Genomic DNA, 21,150 nt, shown 5'->3' with positions numbered 1-21,150 from the left:
GGTGAATGAGGAACCCAACAAAATGTCTCAACCTCGGAGTCTCCTTAACTCCAGATAAAGTATTTCCAGAACAATCAGGCACATTTCAAATGTGCGACCATTAGCAGAACTATGATCAAGTTAAGAGGCCACACGTAGACAGAAAATGCTATAATTTGTTTCTTCCTAGGATTGAGAAATAAATTGTAATAAAGATTCTTTTGTAACTTGTCTTTCCTTCCTACTCACATTAGAAAGAATATAGGAAAGAGTATGACGAGTCCATTAAAGGCAGAAACCTGACTGGCCTGGAGGTCACACCAGCTTTATTACATGTCAAATATGCAACCAAAATAGCCAGCGAGGTAGTGCCCACGTGGTCTTTTCTTTCCCTCTTGATCCAAATAATTGCACTAATGACACTCATCAATGTCTTCCTTCTACCATTTTCATCACCACCTAACTTTGTGGGTTTTAAGTTGAGTTCACATGTTTGGTACTACCACCTAATCTATTACCCATGTTCATTCTAATTTTTTAATTGAATACCTAATAAAATGTGCTTACTTTAGCATTCTACTAATTTCTAGTTTCTTATTTGATATTTAATATTAACTGATGAAGCTTGTACCCTGACTTTATTCATATCTTTAATTACTAAACTATAACTATTTAAAATTGGAAGGTGGTTTTGTCTTTTGTGTTTTTGGCTCTTCACCTAAGAGCAATCATCCAAGCTTTCTTGTCAGCGTTGTTGCTTTTATTTTGTGATATAGAAAGAATACAGGAGAGATCTAGAGGAAAGCATCCGTGGGAAGGGTCTCAGTGAAATGGAAGACACACCTGACATGCTAAGAGCCAAGAATGCCACTCAAATCCTCAATGAGGTGGGCCCACAGCCAACCGTATGCACACAATTAACAGAGCATCTTCTCCTTTCCAGCCAAGTAACACGAAAAAACCAGAGAAGAGATAAAAAAGGGGTTTTGAATGTCAGATTCTACATCCGTCATGGTTACTAACCATTAAGTGAAATATATCTCAATTTCTGATGAGTTAATATTATAACAGTCTGTGTGTATAGTGGCTATCATAATCTGTTATTTATCTAATAGTATTTGATTTAACCTTGATCTTTTTGGTGTGCTTGTTTAAATTAAAACACCACACTGGAGTGGCGTGCACTGAAGTTCAGTCCTAGTTATGTAGCAAACCAGATGTAAGATCTGCTTTATACTTTAGTTTATTAACTGGAGAATGCTAAAAGTGTTCAAAAGCAGGCCTTATGTTGATTCATGTTGACATGAGTAGAACAGCTTCCTAAAGTGGGCTTCGTAGTCACCACTCCATCCTACCACATGGAATGGTGAAGGTGAACACTAACAACTGAGGTGGCATGTTATGTGGATTTACAGTCACTCTGCACATTCATCGTCTAGCTGTGGAAATTTGGTAACTTTTTTTTAATGCTCTTATAGAAAGAATATAAGAGAGATCTGGAGCTGGAAGTCAAAGGAAGAGGCCTGAATGCCATGGCCAATGAAACTCCCGATTTTATGAGGGCAAGGAATGCAACTGATATTGCCAGTCAGGTCAGTGTTACATGTCAATCTTTCAAAAAAGTAGTTGCAATTACACGGACACAGTGTTGTCCTTCTATTATCTTACTTGTTGATCAATGACAGTCAAATGCATATAGTGGCATTCTTCCTGGCGGAACCCGTTCCAATAGAAGGACCAGGGCCCCTTTGCCAGACCTGCTTTCATCTGCCTTTCCAAGTCCATAGCCACAGGAGATGTTCAGAGCAAGGGGCAGATGTTGGGGAACCAAACAGCTGTTTGGAGCTGGGGTGGACTCTGACATCCTGGCCTTGTTTCTTAGTCAATACATTCCCCATGTGGCACCAAGAATTCCTTGCTTAGAATATTTGGAAAGTTCTTTCTTTCCCTCCTTTCAAGGCCTAAATTTAAAACACAATTTTTAAGCATCCTACATTGTCTAATACTGATTGGTGCAGATCTTTTGCTTACTTGTCCTGCTTCTGGTTCTTATGTGTGTAAACAATCCATGCCTTACTATCTGTTGATTATCTCACTCCTTTCCCATCACCTTCCCCCTGCCCACCCCATGCCCAAGTAAATAGTAATTCTTTCAACAGCTAGGACTCAACCTTTCTTTTTGAATCTCTCTCTTTAGTGTAAAGCTATAAACACAATAGGAAAAAAATATCTGTTGAATGTCAAATGAATGAATCCTTTGGAAAAGAAATATTGATCACCTCTTAAACTAATTCAACAAATATTGTACACATTGTAAATATTTATCCAATTGTTGAATGTTCTTTTGCAGATTAAGTATAAGCAATTAGCAGAAATGGAAAAAGCCAATTTCACTTCTGTGGTTGATACTCCAGAGATCATTCATGCCCAACAAGTCAAGAATCTTTCAAGCAAGGTAAGGACATTCATCAGAATATCACTCATTGACCCCAATCATGAGGAACAAAAGTCTTTCCATTAATACCTAAGTAGGTTCTTTCCATACATAATTTTTCCCAGTAAAAGAGAAGGAATTCATCTATGATGCAAGTTGGTGTCAGAGTTGAGATTTCTGTATCAGAATTAAAATAGATTACATGATGGAATATTAAGGTACTGAAGAACTCTTACTTGGTACCACCCATAATTAATGAATCTATGTTTTAACATATAAAGTCTCATAATGTGGATGTAAAATTTGTGGGCAAATCTGAAAGAAACAAAGTAAAGAATCCACATTTGGATTATCACTGTCTTTAACAAGATTGAGATTATATAGTCAAGACCAACCACACAATCTAATCCTGATTCCTCCCAAGACAGATAACTCTCCGTGTTCCTACAAATAGAAAAATGAAGAAAAGTAGGATGTCCTTCATACACCAGGCTATACCCTCATTTGTTTTAATCTTCAATGATATCAGGAGTCTGTAATTTATTTGAGTAACCCCAAATTAGAATTTTTGCTTGTCTTCTGATCAGTGAGTTCTAAAGGAGTAGTTACCTCACCTGGCTATGCTTTACAAACACCTGGGAATGTAGATTTTTCTGGCCCCACTCTGGAATTTTGAAGCTAGTAAGCTCTGATTTAAGCCCTGGATATCTGTTTTTATTTGTTTGTTTTGTTGGTCTTAAACAAATGGACAGCTAGTTATTTCTTCAGTAAAAATGGGTTTATTTGGTATCAGCAAAGAATTGCAGTTCAAGGTCTGCAACCATGGGGAGCCCCGTGCAAGTCCGCCAGCAGCAAGGGAGGAGAAACTCTTTTATAGAGGGGAGAGGAAGTTGGGAGGGCTATTGTAAACAAAGAGTCCCCTGGAGGAATTGGGAGTTTGATGTGTAGTGGCCTTTCTTTGACTGAGTAACGACAGTCTCTCATTGGCTGAACTTCTTGCTGGTCAAGAAGAGGAAGTCATTCTTCCTGTTGAATGTGAGAGCTTCCCCTTTTGGCCTCCCAACTCCAGCTTAATGAGGTTTCTGTTTATTAATTTGACAGTTTGCTTGTCTGTACTCTCCACAGACGATCTCTTAATGACCAATAAGGTTGGGGAAATCATGGACTTAAAACTTTTATCAGCAACATATAATTTTATATTATAAATATAGACATGAAAGATAGTTATTACTAGAGAGTGGTTTAATTAGGAAACAAACATATTTAAATGGGAAAAATGAACCTTTTATTTGAGGGCGGGTGGGAGAGAATTTTATTACCAAAATTATATGGGCCCCAAACTACCATGTTGTGTTCACTGGGGGAACCAGGGAGACCAACACTCGGGGCCTGAGTCTCCAGCCTTACAACCTTCTGCCTTTTGACATTGCTAATCTTTAAGGAAAACCTCAGAGTGCAGGCCTGTTCCGGGGAGGGATTAAGCCACTTACTCTGCTTCCTGGGGTTTCCCCTGGCTAGTTCCTTTGGCTGGTTCCCCAAGGCCGAAGATATGGCCAGGCAGATTACTTCCTTCCCAATTTAGAGTAGCATTTGCCTCTGAGTGATGGAATGGTGCTGGTTCTTTCCACAAAACTGATTCTCGGTGTCCAATAAGAGAGTATGTATCTTATAACTTCTAACCTCATACTTGGGGGTTAATGTAAGCAATGTGAGCCAACCCACAAGTTCAGTATAATATACTAAATACTTCTTAATGCTGGGGGGTCTGGGACTCTTTCCTCTCAGAATACCCGCAAGTTCCAAGTGCAGACCAATCACCTCTCTCAGTGACTAGCACTCGCTCTGCAAACCATTAAGGCAGCTTCTGCTTAATCTTAAAACAGAAACAGAGGACTAGTTCTACCTTTTTCCCAGGACAAGGAGAACTGTTTGCCTTACATTTGCATAACTAAGAAGAGTCATTCAGGTGACTTGTTCCTGTACAAAAATATCTGTTCCTGGTGAACTGCCCTCTCCTTTCAGAAAGCTGCTTTAACTGGCTTCCTGTTATGTGATCAAAATTTAGGCAGAAATCTCTTGTTGGTTGAAACTACTTCTTTGTTGTGTTTGAGGAGGTTAAATTTTTCGACACTTACAAATGAAATTTGTGTATAATATAATTTAGGTAGACAGAGATAGATAAATAGAAAGAATGAATAGTTTATGCCTATTATAAAAGTGGCTAGTCTCTTTCCTCAGCCCTCAGCTCTATAAACTCAAACTTCCCGGAAAAGTGGGAGAAACTGGAGCTAAATAAAGCTAGAGAGAAACATGGAAAGACTTACTGACAAATGATAGAAGAAAAATCAGACTCTGAGACAGAGTAAGTGCTCCACAGCAAAGAAGAACTGGAAATACTTAGTTTAGTCGTGGGGCTTGACTGCTAGGTGTCTGCGAGAAGAGCAGCCCCTCTGGGCCCATCTCTACCGCCAAAGGCCAGGCAGGGGCAGGAAAGCCCAAGAAAAGTGATGGCTGGCTCAGAGCATCTTGACTAGTCAGTTGGTCAGACAGCTGAGCATAGAGGGGGCCCCAAGTCTGTTTGGTAGAGCTGCCGGTTCTGCCACACTGGTTTCTGCAGCATCAGAGTTGTGTTCTGGAAGCGCCTGCTGGGCCTGCCCTCCTGCTCAGTCTCATAGCCAGGAACCCCAACCACACCTGCTCAGACCTCAGGGAAAATCTCCTCGTCACCAGCTAAGGTGGGCTTTTGGAGGTCTTGTGGATGGCTCTTAACCCTCCTGCTTTTCTCCACCTGCCTGTTGTCTGGCTGCATCCAGTTCACTGTAGGTATCCCCATCTCCCTGCCAGCAGCCTAGTTACTGTCGCCTCCCTCATGTGGACCAGCCAGCAAGGGCCTCCCCTGCCAGCTTTGCCATGACAGTGGGTCCTATTAAATGTCCAGGCTCAGTTCTCCTGGAAAGGAAAGGCATAGCACTCACTGACCAAAAGGGTTCTGCTTTATAACTTATAACATCCTTGAACAGTTAAGAAAATACAAAGTGCTTTCCGTCTGCTGAGCAGGAAGGGCTATTTTAGGTCCCATTGGCCCATATCCCTGTGGAGCTCACCATCCTTATTTTTTGGAATCTATTTCCAGAAAAAATACAAGGAAGATGCAGAGAAATGCATGTCATATTATGAGACGGTCTTGGACACCCCAGAGATGCAAAGAGTCCGGGAGAACCAAAAGAATTTCAGCCTTGTAAGTTTTTATTGAATCTAAGACACAGCCCACTGGTACCTGGGATGAGGCAGGGCAAGGAGGATGCCTCTGGGCACACACACTTGGGTATCCCACCTGCAATGGGGCTACGGAGCAGCCCTCCACAGCTCCCACCCACGGCCCAGGGAATGGGTGCTCCCGTCTTCTCTGGGCTCACCTTATATTTCAACCCCAAATCATAGCATGAGGGACCCATCTGTCACTTTGTTGATGGCTTCCTGTCATTGAATATGAACTATCACCATCGTCCATTTGTGGAGATGTCTGTCTTTTTCTAGGTTAATTCTAAGCAAAGGATACACTAAGAAAACCTAATTTGACATGTTACAAATTTTAGGGTTTTAAAAAATTAGTTTCTCCACAAAATTCTTATTAAAGAATTTCCCTTTGGCTATCAGACCATGATTATTGTGGCATAGAGATTCTTTTTTTAAATATGGGATTTTTAACTTCCTTAACACAATATAGGACAATTAAAATACAAGACAATTAAAAATATATAAAACCATGTTGAAATCTTAACAAGATGTTTACTCTTTCTTCATAGCTCCAATACCAGTGTGACCTTAAAAACAGTAAAGGAAAAATTACAGTTGTTCAAGACACGCCAGAAATACTGCGTGTTAAAGAAAATCAAAAGAATTTCAGCTCGGTATATTTATTATTCATTTTCCACTTACTGCTAACCTAATAATTCCATCCTCCTCTTTAAAAATATTACTAGCCTCACGTTGATTCAGACAATTAACATCTAACCTCTTCAGTTAATACTAGTGGTTATTTGTTAAAATTCCTCATAATTTACTCTAAAATCACCACTCCTGACACCGTTTGAAATAACAACTTAAATTTGCTAACAAAGTAACGTTTCTTTCTTTTCAGTTTTTTAATCCCAGAGCAGTAACATGTGTTGTCTTGCTCCAGGAAGATGGATTCCTTTGTGACATTGTGATTTCTTTAATTATTCCTCCCCAAAATAACTGATTGACTTTGCATTTCCTTAATGGCCTTTGTGTTTCACATGGGAGGGCTTTTTTTTAATCAACATTTTCTGGGTTTTCACCTTCTCTATTAATACATTACGATGATCTTAAAAGAAATCTCAAGATCTGGAAAGTGCTCTATGTTGTATAAATGGTTTGAGTTACTGATGCTGACGTGGAAGACTTCAGACATTCTAGCACCTGCCTATGAACATTCTCTAGTGTCTTTTATTTTCACAGAAGCCATGTTTCCTAGTCTTTCTCCAGGAATTGCTGGGGTTTCCTTTCTTCTGTGTAACACTGTCCTGATTCTGAATGTCCAGGTTTTGTATAAAGAAGATGTCTCACCAGGAACAGCAATTGGAAAGACACCTGAGATGATGAGAGTGAAGCAAACCCAGGACCACATCAGCTCGGTAAAGACGCCCACCAGGGGCTCCCTTTCAATATTTTCTGCCTCCCTCTGATCATTTACATTGATGTCTGAGTTGCACTCAAAACCTTTGTCACCGGAAGCGGCTTAAGTTGCTAGAATACGTGCCTGTGGTTAGGGTCACCTCATAGTCGGTGTGGTGTCATGGCAGTTTTCATGAGAGGAGGTTGGATACGGAAAATGGAGAGGGTGGTATCCAAGCAAACCAGAGCTGAACAGTATTTAAAGCAGTAAAAACAGATTTTATTCAGGACTGTTGCAACAGGGGAAAAGAGACCTCAGTATAGAACTGGGCTCGATTCTGAATACAATAAGGATAAGTGAGAATTTATTGCCAGGGGTGGGTTAGTGGGGAAAGTATCCGTGAGTGGAAAACTAGTCAGAGAAAACATTAGCGGTAAGGGGCGGGGGGTGGGGGTGGGGGGGGCGGTTCTGGCTAAAGTGACCTAACAGGATTCCTGCCATAGGTGGGCCAGGGTGATCAGACTTCACCTGGCGGGTGCGGGGGGGGGGGGGGGGGGGGGGTGGTGTGAGTGTGAGAAATTTGGTGAGATATTGAGTGTTGAGATATCAAAGGTGGGAGATTCTAGCTAAATCCTGACTTAGCAGGATTCTTTCTAAAATTGAGCAATGCAAAGATGGATGCGGAAGTCCAAAAGTTGAGGCCTAATTGGGAAGAGGATTCAGAGGAGCCTGACTAAATTTTGTTACTTTTAAGAATATGTTAGAATTGAAAACTTAACCTTTCTGGATATATGTGTGTGATATATCTGTCCTAGTCAAAGGAACTGCTGGGTTTAAAAACTTTGGAGTATACAAGAAACATAAGGGTCCATAGTCGAAGGATCGACCCCCAGCCCTACCCCATCCCTAACTTGACAGGAAAGAGACCAAGTGTCCTTGTCCTTGGCATTGTTCTCCTCTGACCCAATATCATTGGAATGGGGACCCATTCACACTAAGTAAAGAGCTCATGTTATTTAAATTGTAGAAATTGCAGGGCTACTAGTGAAGCACACGCCCATGTTGGAAAGAATAACTATCTAACATGTAATAATACCTTTCATTTCCCATTTTTATATCTGCAGGTGAAGTATAAGGAAGTGATTGGACAAGGAACTCCAATCCCTGACCTGCCTGAAGTGAAACGTGTCAAGGAGACGCAGAAGCACATTAGCTCGGTAGTGGCCCACAAAGTCAGCATGCGTTTGTGCAACCAGCCACGTCCCCATTGCTCCGCTAGCTCATCTCATCCCTCCTTCCTTCTCCCAAGGGCTTCCCGTACTTGGAGGATGGTGTGAATCCTCCCCCAGTCCTGAGAGGGGCGCTAGAGTTGCAACAGTAGATAAGAAACCTCTGTATTCACACAATCAAGGAGCAGAAGCGACTTGGCTTCTTGATTAATCATCATACTTGCAGTTTCTAGAGTAAACGTGCCAACAGTAGTAATAAGCTTATTGGGATGATCTCAAGTTAGTTAAGCAAAAGCATATACATACAAACATAAAAATAACATCAAATGAATTTTTATATAGACATATACATGGATATGTACGCATGCGTGTGTCCTTCAGGACATCCTCTACAGTCCAGGAAGCCCCTGGGTAGACTGTGATTTCTCTGCAGCCTTCTCCACTCCCTTTCAAGATTTCTTGCCCTATATCCTCTACTGTCTCCTTGTAAACGCAGTGTACGTTTAAGGTGCTGGCTGTCACTTCCCCACAGGGTGTATTATATATTAAGCATGTTCTCTAGTAGGAATTTCAGGCATCTGTGCACAATGTGTCTGTGTGTGTCTGGAGGGGCGTTCTCCACACCTGAAATATTGGGTTAAACACACATTTCTCCTGACCTTCTGTCTATCTAGCCCCGCCTCTGCACCTCCCCACCCCAAACACACACTTTCCTGTCCATAAACAGATTCTAAGCAATTGCTGGCTACCAGCAAGAGACTGGGTGAAGTTTGGGGAATAGTTTAGGGCCAATAAAAGGTGAGGACCTTGGTCTTAGAGATTCTCCTGGTCACAGGAGGACTGCACTCTCATTCAATTTCTACTAGAAGACACTTGCTATTTCTCTTGCAAGTCATTCCTATAGTTTAGCCCCCATTCCCTTCTCCCTCCCTGCTCACACTCCAGCTTCCTTGTGGCACAAACTTCATTTAGAGTTTCATGTCCACTAAGCCAGGAAAACTAGCCCACAGCTCTTCTGTCGCTTTTGGTTGCAGCTTCTTGCCTTTCTCTGATTTTGTTTTGCTCTGCTGTCCCTGTTCAGTTCTACAGCCTAGCTGGGTAAAGAAACACAACTCTGTACCAAGGCAGTAGATTTTCAACAGTTCTGAAAGTTTCCTAGCAAAACAATGATATCAGCACTAGTTTGTCAGTGACTTTAAGAATTAATCTGTAACGCAAACCCCTAGGTTTTTTGTGTTGCTCCCTAGCCCATGCTCCACACCCCATCCATTTAAAAGGAATCCATGCATTCCTTTAGGCTGACAACTCTGAGCATTGATAGGGAAGGAGGAAAGGAAGGAGGTAAAGAGGCTCAGAGGGTCCTTACTTGCTTCACTACAATTCACAATCCATTGACACTACTCCTAACAAATGAGGACTTGCCCCAGTTCAAACACTGGTTTACATGATCCAGCAATCATTAAACATTTCAGGGTAAGATGTTCTTGCTGAAAAAATAAACTATTTAAGTTTCACATTAAATGGACCTACAGGCTAGGGGCCAGCTAGCAATTTTCAGTAGAAAATACAAAACAAACGGAAAATTCCCAACAACCCTAAAGGAATAGAGTATCACATGATTAGAAAATTTTAAACCAAGCGACCTATTTATTAAGTACAAATCTACTGTGGACTTAGTATATTCAAGGGCCTAATACTAGATATTATAAAGTGGCTAGATTTTTCTCACTGTTGAATTTATTACCACTATGTAATGCAGTCTAGGAATGTGCTGTGTTGACTATAGAAAATGCCTAATTTAGTAACCAGTGTTCATGGTAGTAAAATGACTACTTTTGAAGAGAGAACATACATGTTTGTGGAATTTCTTTTCCTTGTTCCTTGAGTGTCATATTTGAAAGTGAGATTGTTTTTGTGAGTTTCCACCAGATAGCCTACATGTAGCCGTAATCCAAAGGATTCATAGTCATTTTACCTTTTTTGGGTCTAATTATCTCCTACAGGTTATGTACAAAGAAAACTTGGGAACAGGCATTCCAACCCCTGTCACTCCAGAGATTGAGAGAGTCAAACGCAATCAAGAGAACTTTAGCTCGGTATTTACAAATATATCAAATAATAAACTTTATTTCCCATTAAAAAAATTACCAGAATAACCCATCACCCTTTTTAAAAAGTAACATCTTAACAACAATTCTGTGTGCGTGTGTGTGCGTGTTTGTGTTATTACTTGACCCAAACCATTTAGACTTATATGAAGGGACTCACTTTTCTCATAGTAGTTTAACACTGTCAGCGACTAAGTGTGAACACTTAGATCTGAAATTCTGTAAGTAGAATTAACACAAGATTCCTCATCCTTATGCTCAGATCGGATAACTCACCGCTTTCCATTGTGCTTTTTCTTTCCCAGAATTAGCATTCTAGAATTCATCATTAAAATTATGAAGAAAAGAGTAAAAGCATTATCCTTACTAAATATTACTCACTAAAAAACTCCCTCCCCTCACGCCCCCCACCCCCACCTGCAAATGTCTCCCTTGTTTAATCTTTGTGCTTGTTTTGAATGTCTTCTGGGTACTTTCTTGTATCTCACAGGTTTTGTACAAAGAAAATTTGGGGAAAGGAACCCCAACACCTGTCACTCCAGAGATGGAGAGAGTCAAACGCAATCAAGAGAACTTTAGCTCGGTATATCTTAGGGGGCAAAAAATTAAATCCCTGAATTCTCATTTGAAATAATATTTTTAACACATTACAAATATAGGATTTTTCTTCCTGTAAAATTACTAAATTCATTTAATGAAAATAATGATACCAAATAGTACCTGAGTTTTCAACCCAAATCTAACTTTACTTTACTTTACTTTAGTTTTTACTTTAGTTCTGGTGTGACATCTTAACTGTGTTTTTCCTAAAACTTAGCTGTTGATCCCTTTCCTCAAAAATCTATAATACTCAGCATTTCTTTCCTCAAATCCCCCTCTCATAACACTAGGTGTTTCTAACTGGTGTGGACAAATCAAAAGTAAAATCTAACACCTCTTCAAAAAGGACAATGTTATTGGAATTTTATTGTATTTATTGTGGCTCTGTTTGATGTGTATTTTGTGTTTGCAGCTTTTCTTAAAAGAATGCGATTCTTCAATATTTTCATTCAAAAGACAACATAGCAATTCATAGTAACTCAGAAATGCAAACTTACTTGGCTCAGCTATCTTTTTGTACCCACACAAGATATAAATGAGCTTTCTTTTGGAATATTTTCAGGGTCATTGAAAGCTAATATTTATTTAGATTTTAATATTTATTACTATTTATCTTATTCCCCCAAAGCTTTCTCTCCCTCTCTCTCTTCCTCTTTCTTTTTGGTTCCCTAATTTAGAGTTACCAACAACTCATTATGGGAATTAGTTTCAATTAACTTGAACGCTATTTAATAAGGCCTAATCCTTCTGTCTTTGAGAGAAGGCCTACATCAGACAGTGATTCCTGCCTGCAGCCCGGCAGCTGAGTCTGTATTAATGCCACTTAGAGACAGACATTGTAGTGCGTGTGACTTAATGTCCAAAGGTGGTCTATCCTGTTTCTGTGTCTTGAAGTTATTAGGCCTGTTTTACATCCTTATGAAAACAAACAGAAATACTTGCAGAGACTATTTTAAAAGTCTACCTAAAGGATGGTTCCAGGCTGATTGGATTGTTGGTTTTGTGCACACAGATTTTGTACAAAGAGAACTTGAGCAAGGGGACTCCCCTACCCGTCACTCCAGAGATGGAGAGAGTCAAACGCAATCAAGAGAACTTTAGCTCGGTATATCTTAGGGGGCAAAAAATTAAATCCCTGAATTCTTATTTAAAATAATATTTTAACACATTATAAACATAAACTTTTCTTCCAGTAAAATTACTAAGTTCATTTAATGAAAATAATGATACCAAATTGTCCCTCAGTTTTCAACCCAAATCTAACTTTAGTTTTTACTTTAGTTCTGGTGTGACATCTTAACTGTGTTTTTCCTAAAACATAGCTGTTGATCCCTTTCCTTAAAAATCTATAATACTCAGTGTTTCTTTCCTCAAATCCTCCTCTCATAAACTAGGTGTTTCTAACTGGTGTGGACAAATCAAAAGTAAAATCTAACACCCTTTCAAAAAAGACAATGTTATTGGAATTTTACTTGTACTTGTTGTGGCTCTGTTTGATGTATATTTTGTGTTTGCAGCTTTCCTTAAAAGAAGGTGATTCTTAAACATTTTCATTGAAAAGACAACACAGCAATTCATAGTAACTCAGCAATGCAAACTTACTTGGCTCAGCTATCTTTTTGTACCACGCAAGATATAAATGAGCTTTCTTTGGGAATATTTTCAGGGTCACTGAAAGCTAATATTTATTTAGATTTTAATATTTATTACTATTTATCTTATTCCCCCAAAGCTTTCTCTCCCTCTCTCTCTTCCTCTTTCTTTTTGGTTCCCTAATTTAGAGTTACCAACAACTCATTATGGGAATTAGTTTCAATTAACTTGAACGCTATTTAATAAGGCCTAATCCTTCTGTCTTTGAGAGAAGGCCTACATCAGACAGTGATTCCTGCCTGCAGCCCGGCAGCTGAGTCTGTATTAATGCCACTTAGAGACAGACATTGTAGTGCGTGTGACTTAATGTCCAAAGGTGGTCTATCCTGTTTCTGTGTCTTGAAGTTATTAGGCCTGTTTTACATCCTTATGAAAACAAACAGAAATACTTGCAGAGACTATTTTAAAAGCCTACCTAAAGGATGGTTCCAGGCTGATTGGATTGTTGGTTTTGTGCACACAGATTTTGTACAAAGAGAACTTGAGCATGGGGACTCCCCTACCTGTCACTCCAGAGATGGAGAGAGTCAAACGCAATCAAGAGAACTTTAGCTCGGTATATCTTAGGGGGCAAAAATTAAATCCCTGAATTCTTATTTAAAATAATATTTTAACACATTATAAACATAAGATTTTCTTCCAGTAAAATTACTAAGTTCATTTAATGAAAATAATGATGCCAAATAGTACCTCAGTTTTCAACCCAAATCTAACTTTAGTTTTTACTTTAGTTCTGGTGTGACATCTTAACTGTGTTTTTCCTAAAACTTAGCTGTTGATCCCTTTCCTTAAAAACCTATAATGCTCAGCGTTTTCTTCCTCAGATCCTCCTCTCATAACACTAGGTGTTTCTAACTGGTGTGGACAAATCAAAAGTAAAATCTAACACCCTTTCAAAAAGGACAATGTTATTGGAATTTTACTTGTACTTGTTGTGGCTCTGTTTGATGTATATTTTGTGTTTTCAGCTTTCCTTAAAAGAATGTGATTCTTAAACATTTTCATTGAAAAGACAACACAGCAATTCATAGTAACTCAGCAATGCAAACTTACTTGGCTCAGCTATTTTTTTGTACCACGCAAGATATAAATGAGCTTTCTTTGGGAATATTTTCAGGGTCACTGAAAGCTAACATTTCTTTAGCTTTTAATATTTATTAATATTTATTTTATTCCCCCAAACTTTTCTCTCTGTCTCTCTGTCTTTTGGTTCCCTAATTTAGAGTCACCAACAACTCATTATGGATATTAATTTCAATTAACTTGAACACTATTTAATAAGGCCTAATCCTTCTGTCTTTGAGAGAAGGCCTACATCAGACAGTGATTCCTGCCTGCAGCCCGGCAGCTGAGTCTGTACTAATGCACCTTAAGACAGACATCCTTCTGCGTGTGACTAAATGGCCAATGGTGGCCTACACTTGTTGTACTTCTTGAAGTTATTAGGCCTGTTTTACATCCTTATGAAAACAAACAGAAATACTTGTAGAGACTATTTTAAAAGTCTACCTAAAGGATGGTTCCAGGCTGATTGGATTGTTGGTTTTGTGCACACAGATTTTATACAAAGAGAACTTGAGCATGGGGACTCCCCTACCTGTCACTCCAGAGATGGAGAGAGTCAAACGCAATCAAGAGAACTTTAGCTCGGTATTTCTTAGGGGGCAAAAAATTAAATCCCTGAAACCTTATTTAAAATAATGTTTTTAACACATTATAAACATAAGATTTTCTTCCAGTAAAATTACTAAATTCATTTAATGAAAATAATGATACCAAATTGTCCCTCAGTTTTCAACCCAAATCTAATTTTAGTTTTTACTTTAGTTCTGGTGTGACATCTTAACTGTGTTTTTCCTAAAACTTAGCTGTTGATCCCTTTCCTTAAAAACCTATAATGCTCAGCGTTTTCTTCCTCAGATCCTCCTCTCATAACACTAGGTGTTTCTAACTGGTGTGGACGAATCAAAAGTAAAATCTAACACCCTTTCAAAAAGGACAATGTTATTGGAATTTTATTGTATTTATTGTGGCTCTGTTTGATGTGTATTTTGTGTTTGCAGCTTTTCTTAAAAGAAGGTGATTCTTAAACATTTTCATTCAAAAGACAACAGCAATTCACAGTAACTCAGAAATGCAAACTTACTTGGCTCAGCTATTTTTTTGTACCATGCAAGATATAAATGAGCTTTCTTTGGGAATATTTTCAGGGTCACTGAAAGCTAATATTTATTTAGATTTTAATATTTATTTTACTCCCCCAAACCTTTCTCTCCCTCTCTCTCTTCCTCTTTCTTTTTGGTTCCCTAATTTAGAGTTACCAACAACTCATTATAGATATTAGTTTCAATTAACTTGAACGCTATTTAATAAGGCCTAATCCTTCTGTCTTTGAGAGAAGGCCTACATCAGACAGTGATTCCTGCCTGCAGCCCGGCAACTGAGTCTGTATTAATGCCACTTAGAGACAGACATTGTGGTGCGTGTGACTTAATGTCCAAAGGTGGTCTATCCTGTTTCTGTGTCTTGAAGTTATTAGGCCTGTTTTATATCCTTATAAAACAAACAGAAATACTTGTAGAGACTATTTTAAAAGTCTACCTAAAGGATGGTTCCAGGCTGATTGGATTGTTGGTTTTGTGCACACAGATTTTGTACAAAGAGAACTTGAGCAAGGGGACTCCCCTACCTGTCACTCCAGAGATGGAGAGAGTCAAACGCAATCAAGAGAACTTTAGCTCGGTATTTGGGAGAAAGCTCCTTTAACTCGATATTAAAAAAATAATAATACCTTTCCATAAAACCAAAATTCTCACTATTAGTCCCTTTAAAATAATCAATTTAACAACTTCTTTTTTTTTTTTAAATTTCAACTGAATCCTTCTGTTTTCCAGATCTTTTACTCACCATTTGACTCTAACGCTTTATACTTTCTGTAATAGCCCCTTAAAACTTTTAATTGGTTCCTTTCCTTCTCTTTTCACCCTTTATGTTACTTCTGGGAATTTTAAACTTCATTGGTGTCCAAAAAACCCCATGTAACTCTTATTTACTTGGAACTTTTTTTATTCAATGTTTCTGGCTTAGTCTTGCAAGAAAAGACAGTACCCGAGGGCACACGTAGAAATGGGGCTCTTGCCTGGGAACAGGGGTTACCTTAACATACATCCTGTTTGAATAAACAGCAGCACTGAGAAAGAAAATGGCTCAGTGTTGGAACCCAAAGCAGTCTTGTCTTGATACTTGTCCTAAACAAGCAATTCCACAAGCAGAAATCCAGACCCTCTGATTTTTTTTAAATACACAAATCAGAACATGATCTTATATTTAACGTTATTTTCTCTTTTATTAACACTGTTGTTGCTGAAAAACTCTATAATACTCAATATTCTGTGAAACTTCTATGTGAGGATCTTACATTCACTTATGCTTGAGATGGAGAATCAAACGTCATTAGGAAAATTTAGCTTGATTTTTTTAGTGGGTGGGGGAAGTTGGATCCAAAATGCTTTTTAATTGTCAGTTTAAATAATTTCTGAAAGTTTGATTCTTTCACATAATTAGATCAGTAACTTTCTTTGGTCCCACTGTCTTTTTGTTTTGTTTTCCTTTGTTTTTAATTACTACTTACTAATGACCTTTTGATTTTGTTAAGTTTTCATGGTAAATTAATATTACTTTTGGAGTGGAATATTCACTGTTTTCCCTGTGGGTTTATTATCATTATTATTCCTTTCTTTAGAAAGATTTGCATTAATTTTCAAAACTATTTTTAAATTATGTTCTTCTATATTAGAGTAAGTATATTATTGTATATATCTACTTGAGATCTTAATGATCCTGATGATCTTGGACAATTTCTTTTTTAAAGTTACAATTTGCATTAATTTTTACACAGGCTGCCTTTAGGCAAAATTGTCCAGTGGTGTATGCATAGACCCTTTAAGATATTATGGGAAATAAACAGAAGTACATATTAAAACACTGACTTTTAGACTTGACCACTTTTCTACAACTTGATTTTACTCAGCAAAGGCCAGTTTCACCATATTGCATTGATTTAGTCTGGGGTTTTAAATATCTGTTGTTCTGTAAAACAGGTGTTCTGTGTAGGGAAAATAAATATTTGCCAATCTAATTAAAAATCATCTTTCTGTTGTAGACTAAATACTCTTATATTATAAATTTTAGGCTCTCATAAAATTATTTGTATTTTTTTCCTTAATTCCTGACACAGGGAACAAACATTTAATATATGAGTTAGTGTAAAAGTTGAATATCAAAGGCACTGGCACTTCATCTAAGGAAATATGAAATATGTTCTTGTCCAGATTTGTGCTTGAAAAGACAGGTTGACTTGGTGAATTTGTCTTTCCTGTTTGATGTCTGTAGTCTCATAGGAGCTTTCCTGCAAGGAAGGAGAAAGGGCTGTTTTGACTGCTCTTGTTTTTCTGGATGCTTTCTTGTGTCATACAGGTGTTGTATAAAGAAAACCTCGGGAAAGGGACCCCGATTCCCATCACTCCAGAGATGGAGAGAGTCAAACACAATCAAGAGAACTTTAGTTCGGTATTTAAACAAACAAACAAAAATCCCTTTACTTTTAAAACCTTCAAAAAGATTCATGGCTATATTTTAAAATCTAATCAGCTTATTCCAATAAAAAACATTGACATATCTTATTTGCAACTTAATGCTGCCATTTCCTATGAGTCAGTTTCCCCATTTTGGTTAAACATTAATGTAATCATTTAACTTAAAAAAAAAAACGTGTTATAGTGCAGCCTTTAAAAACATAACATTCTCGATGTCTAAGCACCCACATTTGTCCTGCTTTGGCAAATTTGAGCTGAATCTAAAGCTTACAAAAATTTCTTCTGCGAAGATCAGACTGTTGACCTTTTCTAACCTTCTCTGTCCTTACTGGCATTTGTACAGATATTTCCAAGTTTCCATTTTCAGCATCTTGTCATTGCTCTCCATTTGCCTTAAAAATAATTCTTCCCAATATGTTCACCCAAACTAAAAATTAAATACTTTGACTTCTTTTGAAAGTTGACAAAAGAAGATTCGTATGTATGTATCTTCTTATATGCAATGTTTATAAAACCCAAATGCCCTTATGTGGTTTATTAATAACATTTCCAAATCAAAAATAACTTCCTTGGTTCTCCTTCTGTCTCTTGCCCTTTTAATTTTTTCCTCCTCCTAACAAGCCAGGGGGACTAATTATTCCCTTTCGTGGTGCTCTCCGTCGCTCAGCTCTGCAGAGATTAGTTCAAACCACAAAAATAACTAAACTTTCCTTTCATATCTCTTCGTTTTCGCTGCTCTTTCCTGCATTCCCTTGCTTTTAAAGATGTCTCTAGGCTCATACAGGTTGGATCTAGAAGCTTCTGGTATTTTCCTTCCTCTAACCCACTCTCTCCCTCTTTGCCCTTCTCTTCCCAACTGCTTCACAAGACAGCGAAAGTGGTTGATGGCTCTTTTTGTTCTGGATGCTTTCTTATCCTACAGGTGCTGTACAAAGAAAACCTGGGGACAGGAATTCCAATCCCCCTCACTCCTGAGATGCAGAGAGTCAAACACAATCAAGAAAACCTTAGCTCGGTATTTTGGAGAGAAAGGGAAAAGAAGATGCCATTTAACCCCATAATTAAATTGATACTTAACATTTTTTCTTTTTTTAAACTCACTTCCTTTCCTTCGCTTCTAATATATCTCACTTAGCAAATGGACCTACTTTCACATTCTGTGATACTATTGTGGATTCTATTATTTTTTATTTCAATTAATTCTGATTTCCTTTCCATCTGGTATTTTAAAATATTTTTTTTAAAAACCCCTTGTCTTTTAGTTTGCTTGGATAACAACAAAACCAAGTTCTAACCATCTCAAATCCCCATGTGATTGTTTAGGTTGTACCATGCTTATGGAAATGAAAAAATAACACGGATAACTCTGACAGCCTTTCCCCGGCAGCTGAGGTCCTTACTGCCCTGCAGAGTCAGTTTCCCCATCCCACAAATGGCTGCCATTAAAGTAATGCGTGCCATCTTATCAGCATATAACTCCTGGCTCCTTGGACCACTGTGTATTTGGTGACAAGGAAGTTGAACTCACCCTTAAAATCTCGCAACAAATGGAATGTTACTTACGGTTGTTTTTCTGGATGCTTTCTCATCACACAGGTGTTATACAAAGAAAACATGGGCAAGGGAACCCCTTTACCTGTCACTCCAGAGATGGAGAGAGTCAAACACAATCAAGAAAATATTAGCTCGGTACTTTGGCAAGAAAGAAAAAACTACTTCTTTGATGATTTAAAATAATACATATTAATCCTACTTTTTAAAGAAAACTTAAACTTTGTGAATTTCTGTATCATATTTATCCTTCTTTACTATAGGGCTACTCCTAGCCTTAACCTCATAATAACAAGATTGCTTTAATCTGTAATTGAAAGTTCTAATATCAGGAAGTAACGGATTTTCCAATAAACCATCCTTTGGCTCATCTCTCCCCAAACTTACTCTCTATCCGCTACCCCCAAGGTCTCTTTGTTTTACATAAGCATGAAATTTGGGGGGTGGCATGGTAGGTGTAACGGGGATCTTTCTGGAACATTGGAGTTGTGATTTTGTTGTGTTTTTGCACTTATGACTTTAGGTTCTGATTTGCCCTGTCAGATTTGGACAAAGCGACCTTGGGAAAAATAACCCCTGATCCTCTCCTTCAGGAATAATGACATAAATTAAGATCCAGTAGTGGTTTTGGCAAATGATCATCAATTTACTTAAAAAGAAAAGTGTCACTTGAAATGTTTTTTGTTTTACCAATTTTGGTCCTTTTGTCTTTATCATGGTCTTTCACTGCTAACTTGAGTAAACCATTTCCTGTAAGCCTGAGCTCTGTGATGTTATACACGTTTATAGATCACCGGGGGGTGGGGGTTTGCGTGGGGACGACGCTAGCTTATGTCATGAAGCACCTTGTGGTCCTCCCCATCTACACTATCTGCAGGTTTCTCCAATACTAGACTGCAGTGCTTCTGAAACGTGAGTGTGTATCAGAATCACCTGGAGGGTTTGTTAAAGCAGACTGCTGGGTCTTGTCCCCATAGTTTCTCATTCTGTAGATCTGGTGTGGAGCCAGAAAATGTACATTTCTAGCAAGTTCTCAGGTGATGCTGACCTTGCTGTCCCGGTCTCCACTTTGAGAACCATTACTTTTACAGAATTCTTCCTCTTGGATGGCATTTCCCAAACCTCTTGTGTCCCAAGAATGACACTGAGGGGAGACATTGAGGTTGAGGATGTGTCATGATGCCGTACTACGTTTCCTATTGATCTAGCATAATAGCGATATAATTTCTGAAAACATTCTTCCTTACTGATCAGTTTGATGTTGTACTAAACTAAAGCAAGAGGCAGAGTTGATAGCAAGGAAAAAAAGAGTAAAAATCGTTTCCTTGTTTGAGGGCCCATGATTTTACTCGTGTGTCAATATGAATTTAAGTCTCGCAAAAACGTCCCGTCCCCTGTTCCTGTATAAGAAGCAGCCTCCACGTTTTCAGTGTTAGAAAAGCCCAGGCCCCAAGTGCTGTTAAGATGATCTTTCAGGTGCCTGACATTCATAGCCTAGCAGTAGAGAGAAGGTGGTCTCGCACCCCTTTTGGGCATGCGGCAGTTCTGTCTTGCAGGCTGCAAGGGTTTCATAGCAGGGTCCTACCCTGAAATGTGTGTCTTGCTATAACTACACTTAACTTCCCGTGGAAACATATTTCTTTCCATCTAACCCCATTGCCCAAATGGTTTGGCACCCTGAGCCTTATAACAAATGATCTGTTCCGTCTAATCTTTCGGTAACTGTAATTTTTTTTTTCTTTTTGGCTTTTTGGATCCATTGGACTCTTGTAGGTTTTGTACAAAGAAACTGTGGGGAAAGCCACCCCAACCCCTGTCACTCCAGAGATGCAGAGAGTCAAACGCAATCAAGAGAACATTAGCTCGGTATTGTCTTGAGAAACGAAAATGCTTTTCATTTTGCAAAGTAACCCCTGCAGTTTGGCCTGCTCCTAACTCCATCCTGGCTTAAAAACAAACAAAAAGCCAGTTGTTTAGAATCTCCTCTAAGTGATATACTACACTTACCATGCCATTAACTGTTTTCAGGCTTTCTTCTTGAGAGCTGTTCTCACTAATAGTAATAGTTTAAACATGGAGTTTTCTCCCCCAAATTGCACTATATTTAATAGCCTGAATATTGTCTCCTAGTGATTTTTGGGTGCGACTTTGTATCTCACAGGTGTTGTACAAAGAGAACCTGGGGAAAGCCACCCCTACCCCCATGACTCCCGAGATGGAAAGAGTCAAACGCAATCAAGAAAACTTTAGCTCGGTATTTAGAGAGGGGAAAAAGAAACTGTTACACTTTTAACAAGCGTGGCAAAGATGGTTATACCACTAATTTATCTCACAGTTTCCTCAGAACTTTTGTTTATCTTTT

The 21,150-nt window shown here is 38.5% G+C and overlaps 1 protein-coding gene across 50 annotated transcripts in view; it reads left to right on the top strand.

The window, feature by feature from the left end:
• The window catches only part of NEB (nebulin), a 213,719-nt gene that overhangs the window by 184,684 nt on the left and 7,885 nt on the right, over window positions 1-21,150 (top strand). For 6 of the 50 annotated variants that reach the window (XR_011528350.1, XR_011528349.1, XM_070579741.1 and 3 more), the window contains exons 150-159: window positions 234-344; window positions 756-866; window positions 1,458-1,571; window positions 2,330-2,434; window positions 5,547-5,651; window positions 6,220-6,324; window positions 6,979-7,071; window positions 8,177-8,269; window positions 10,285-10,377; window positions 20,562-20,654. Coding sequence is in view for 43 of the 50 variants with exons in the window: in XM_070579741.1 (XP_070435842.1) it covers window positions 234-344; window positions 756-866; window positions 1,458-1,571; window positions 2,330-2,434; window positions 5,547-5,651; window positions 6,220-6,324; window positions 6,979-7,071; window positions 8,177-8,269; window positions 10,285-10,377; window positions 20,562-20,654 (1,023 nt within the window). In the remaining 7 variants the exon portion in view is untranslated. Of the gene's footprint in view, window positions 1-233; window positions 345-755; window positions 867-1,457; window positions 1,572-2,329; window positions 2,435-5,546; window positions 5,652-6,219; window positions 6,325-6,978; window positions 7,072-8,176; window positions 8,270-10,284; window positions 10,378-10,879; window positions 10,973-12,001; window positions 12,095-13,105; window positions 13,199-14,199; window positions 14,293-15,291; window positions 15,385-17,118; window positions 17,212-18,159; window positions 18,253-18,833; window positions 18,927-20,561; window positions 20,655-20,949; window positions 21,043-21,150 lie in introns of all 50 variants that reach the window. The other 44 variants (XR_011528346.1, XM_070579707.1, XM_070579708.1 and 41 more) reach the window with 24 other exon arrangements.

This window comes from Equus przewalskii, chromosome 17 (assembly GCF_037783145.1).
Source record: "Equus przewalskii isolate Varuska chromosome 17, EquPr2, whole genome shotgun sequence".
NCBI classification, from domain to species: Eukaryota; Metazoa; Chordata; class Mammalia; order Perissodactyla; family Equidae; genus Equus; species Equus przewalskii.
This window is presented reverse-complemented; position numbering and strand designations above follow the sequence as displayed.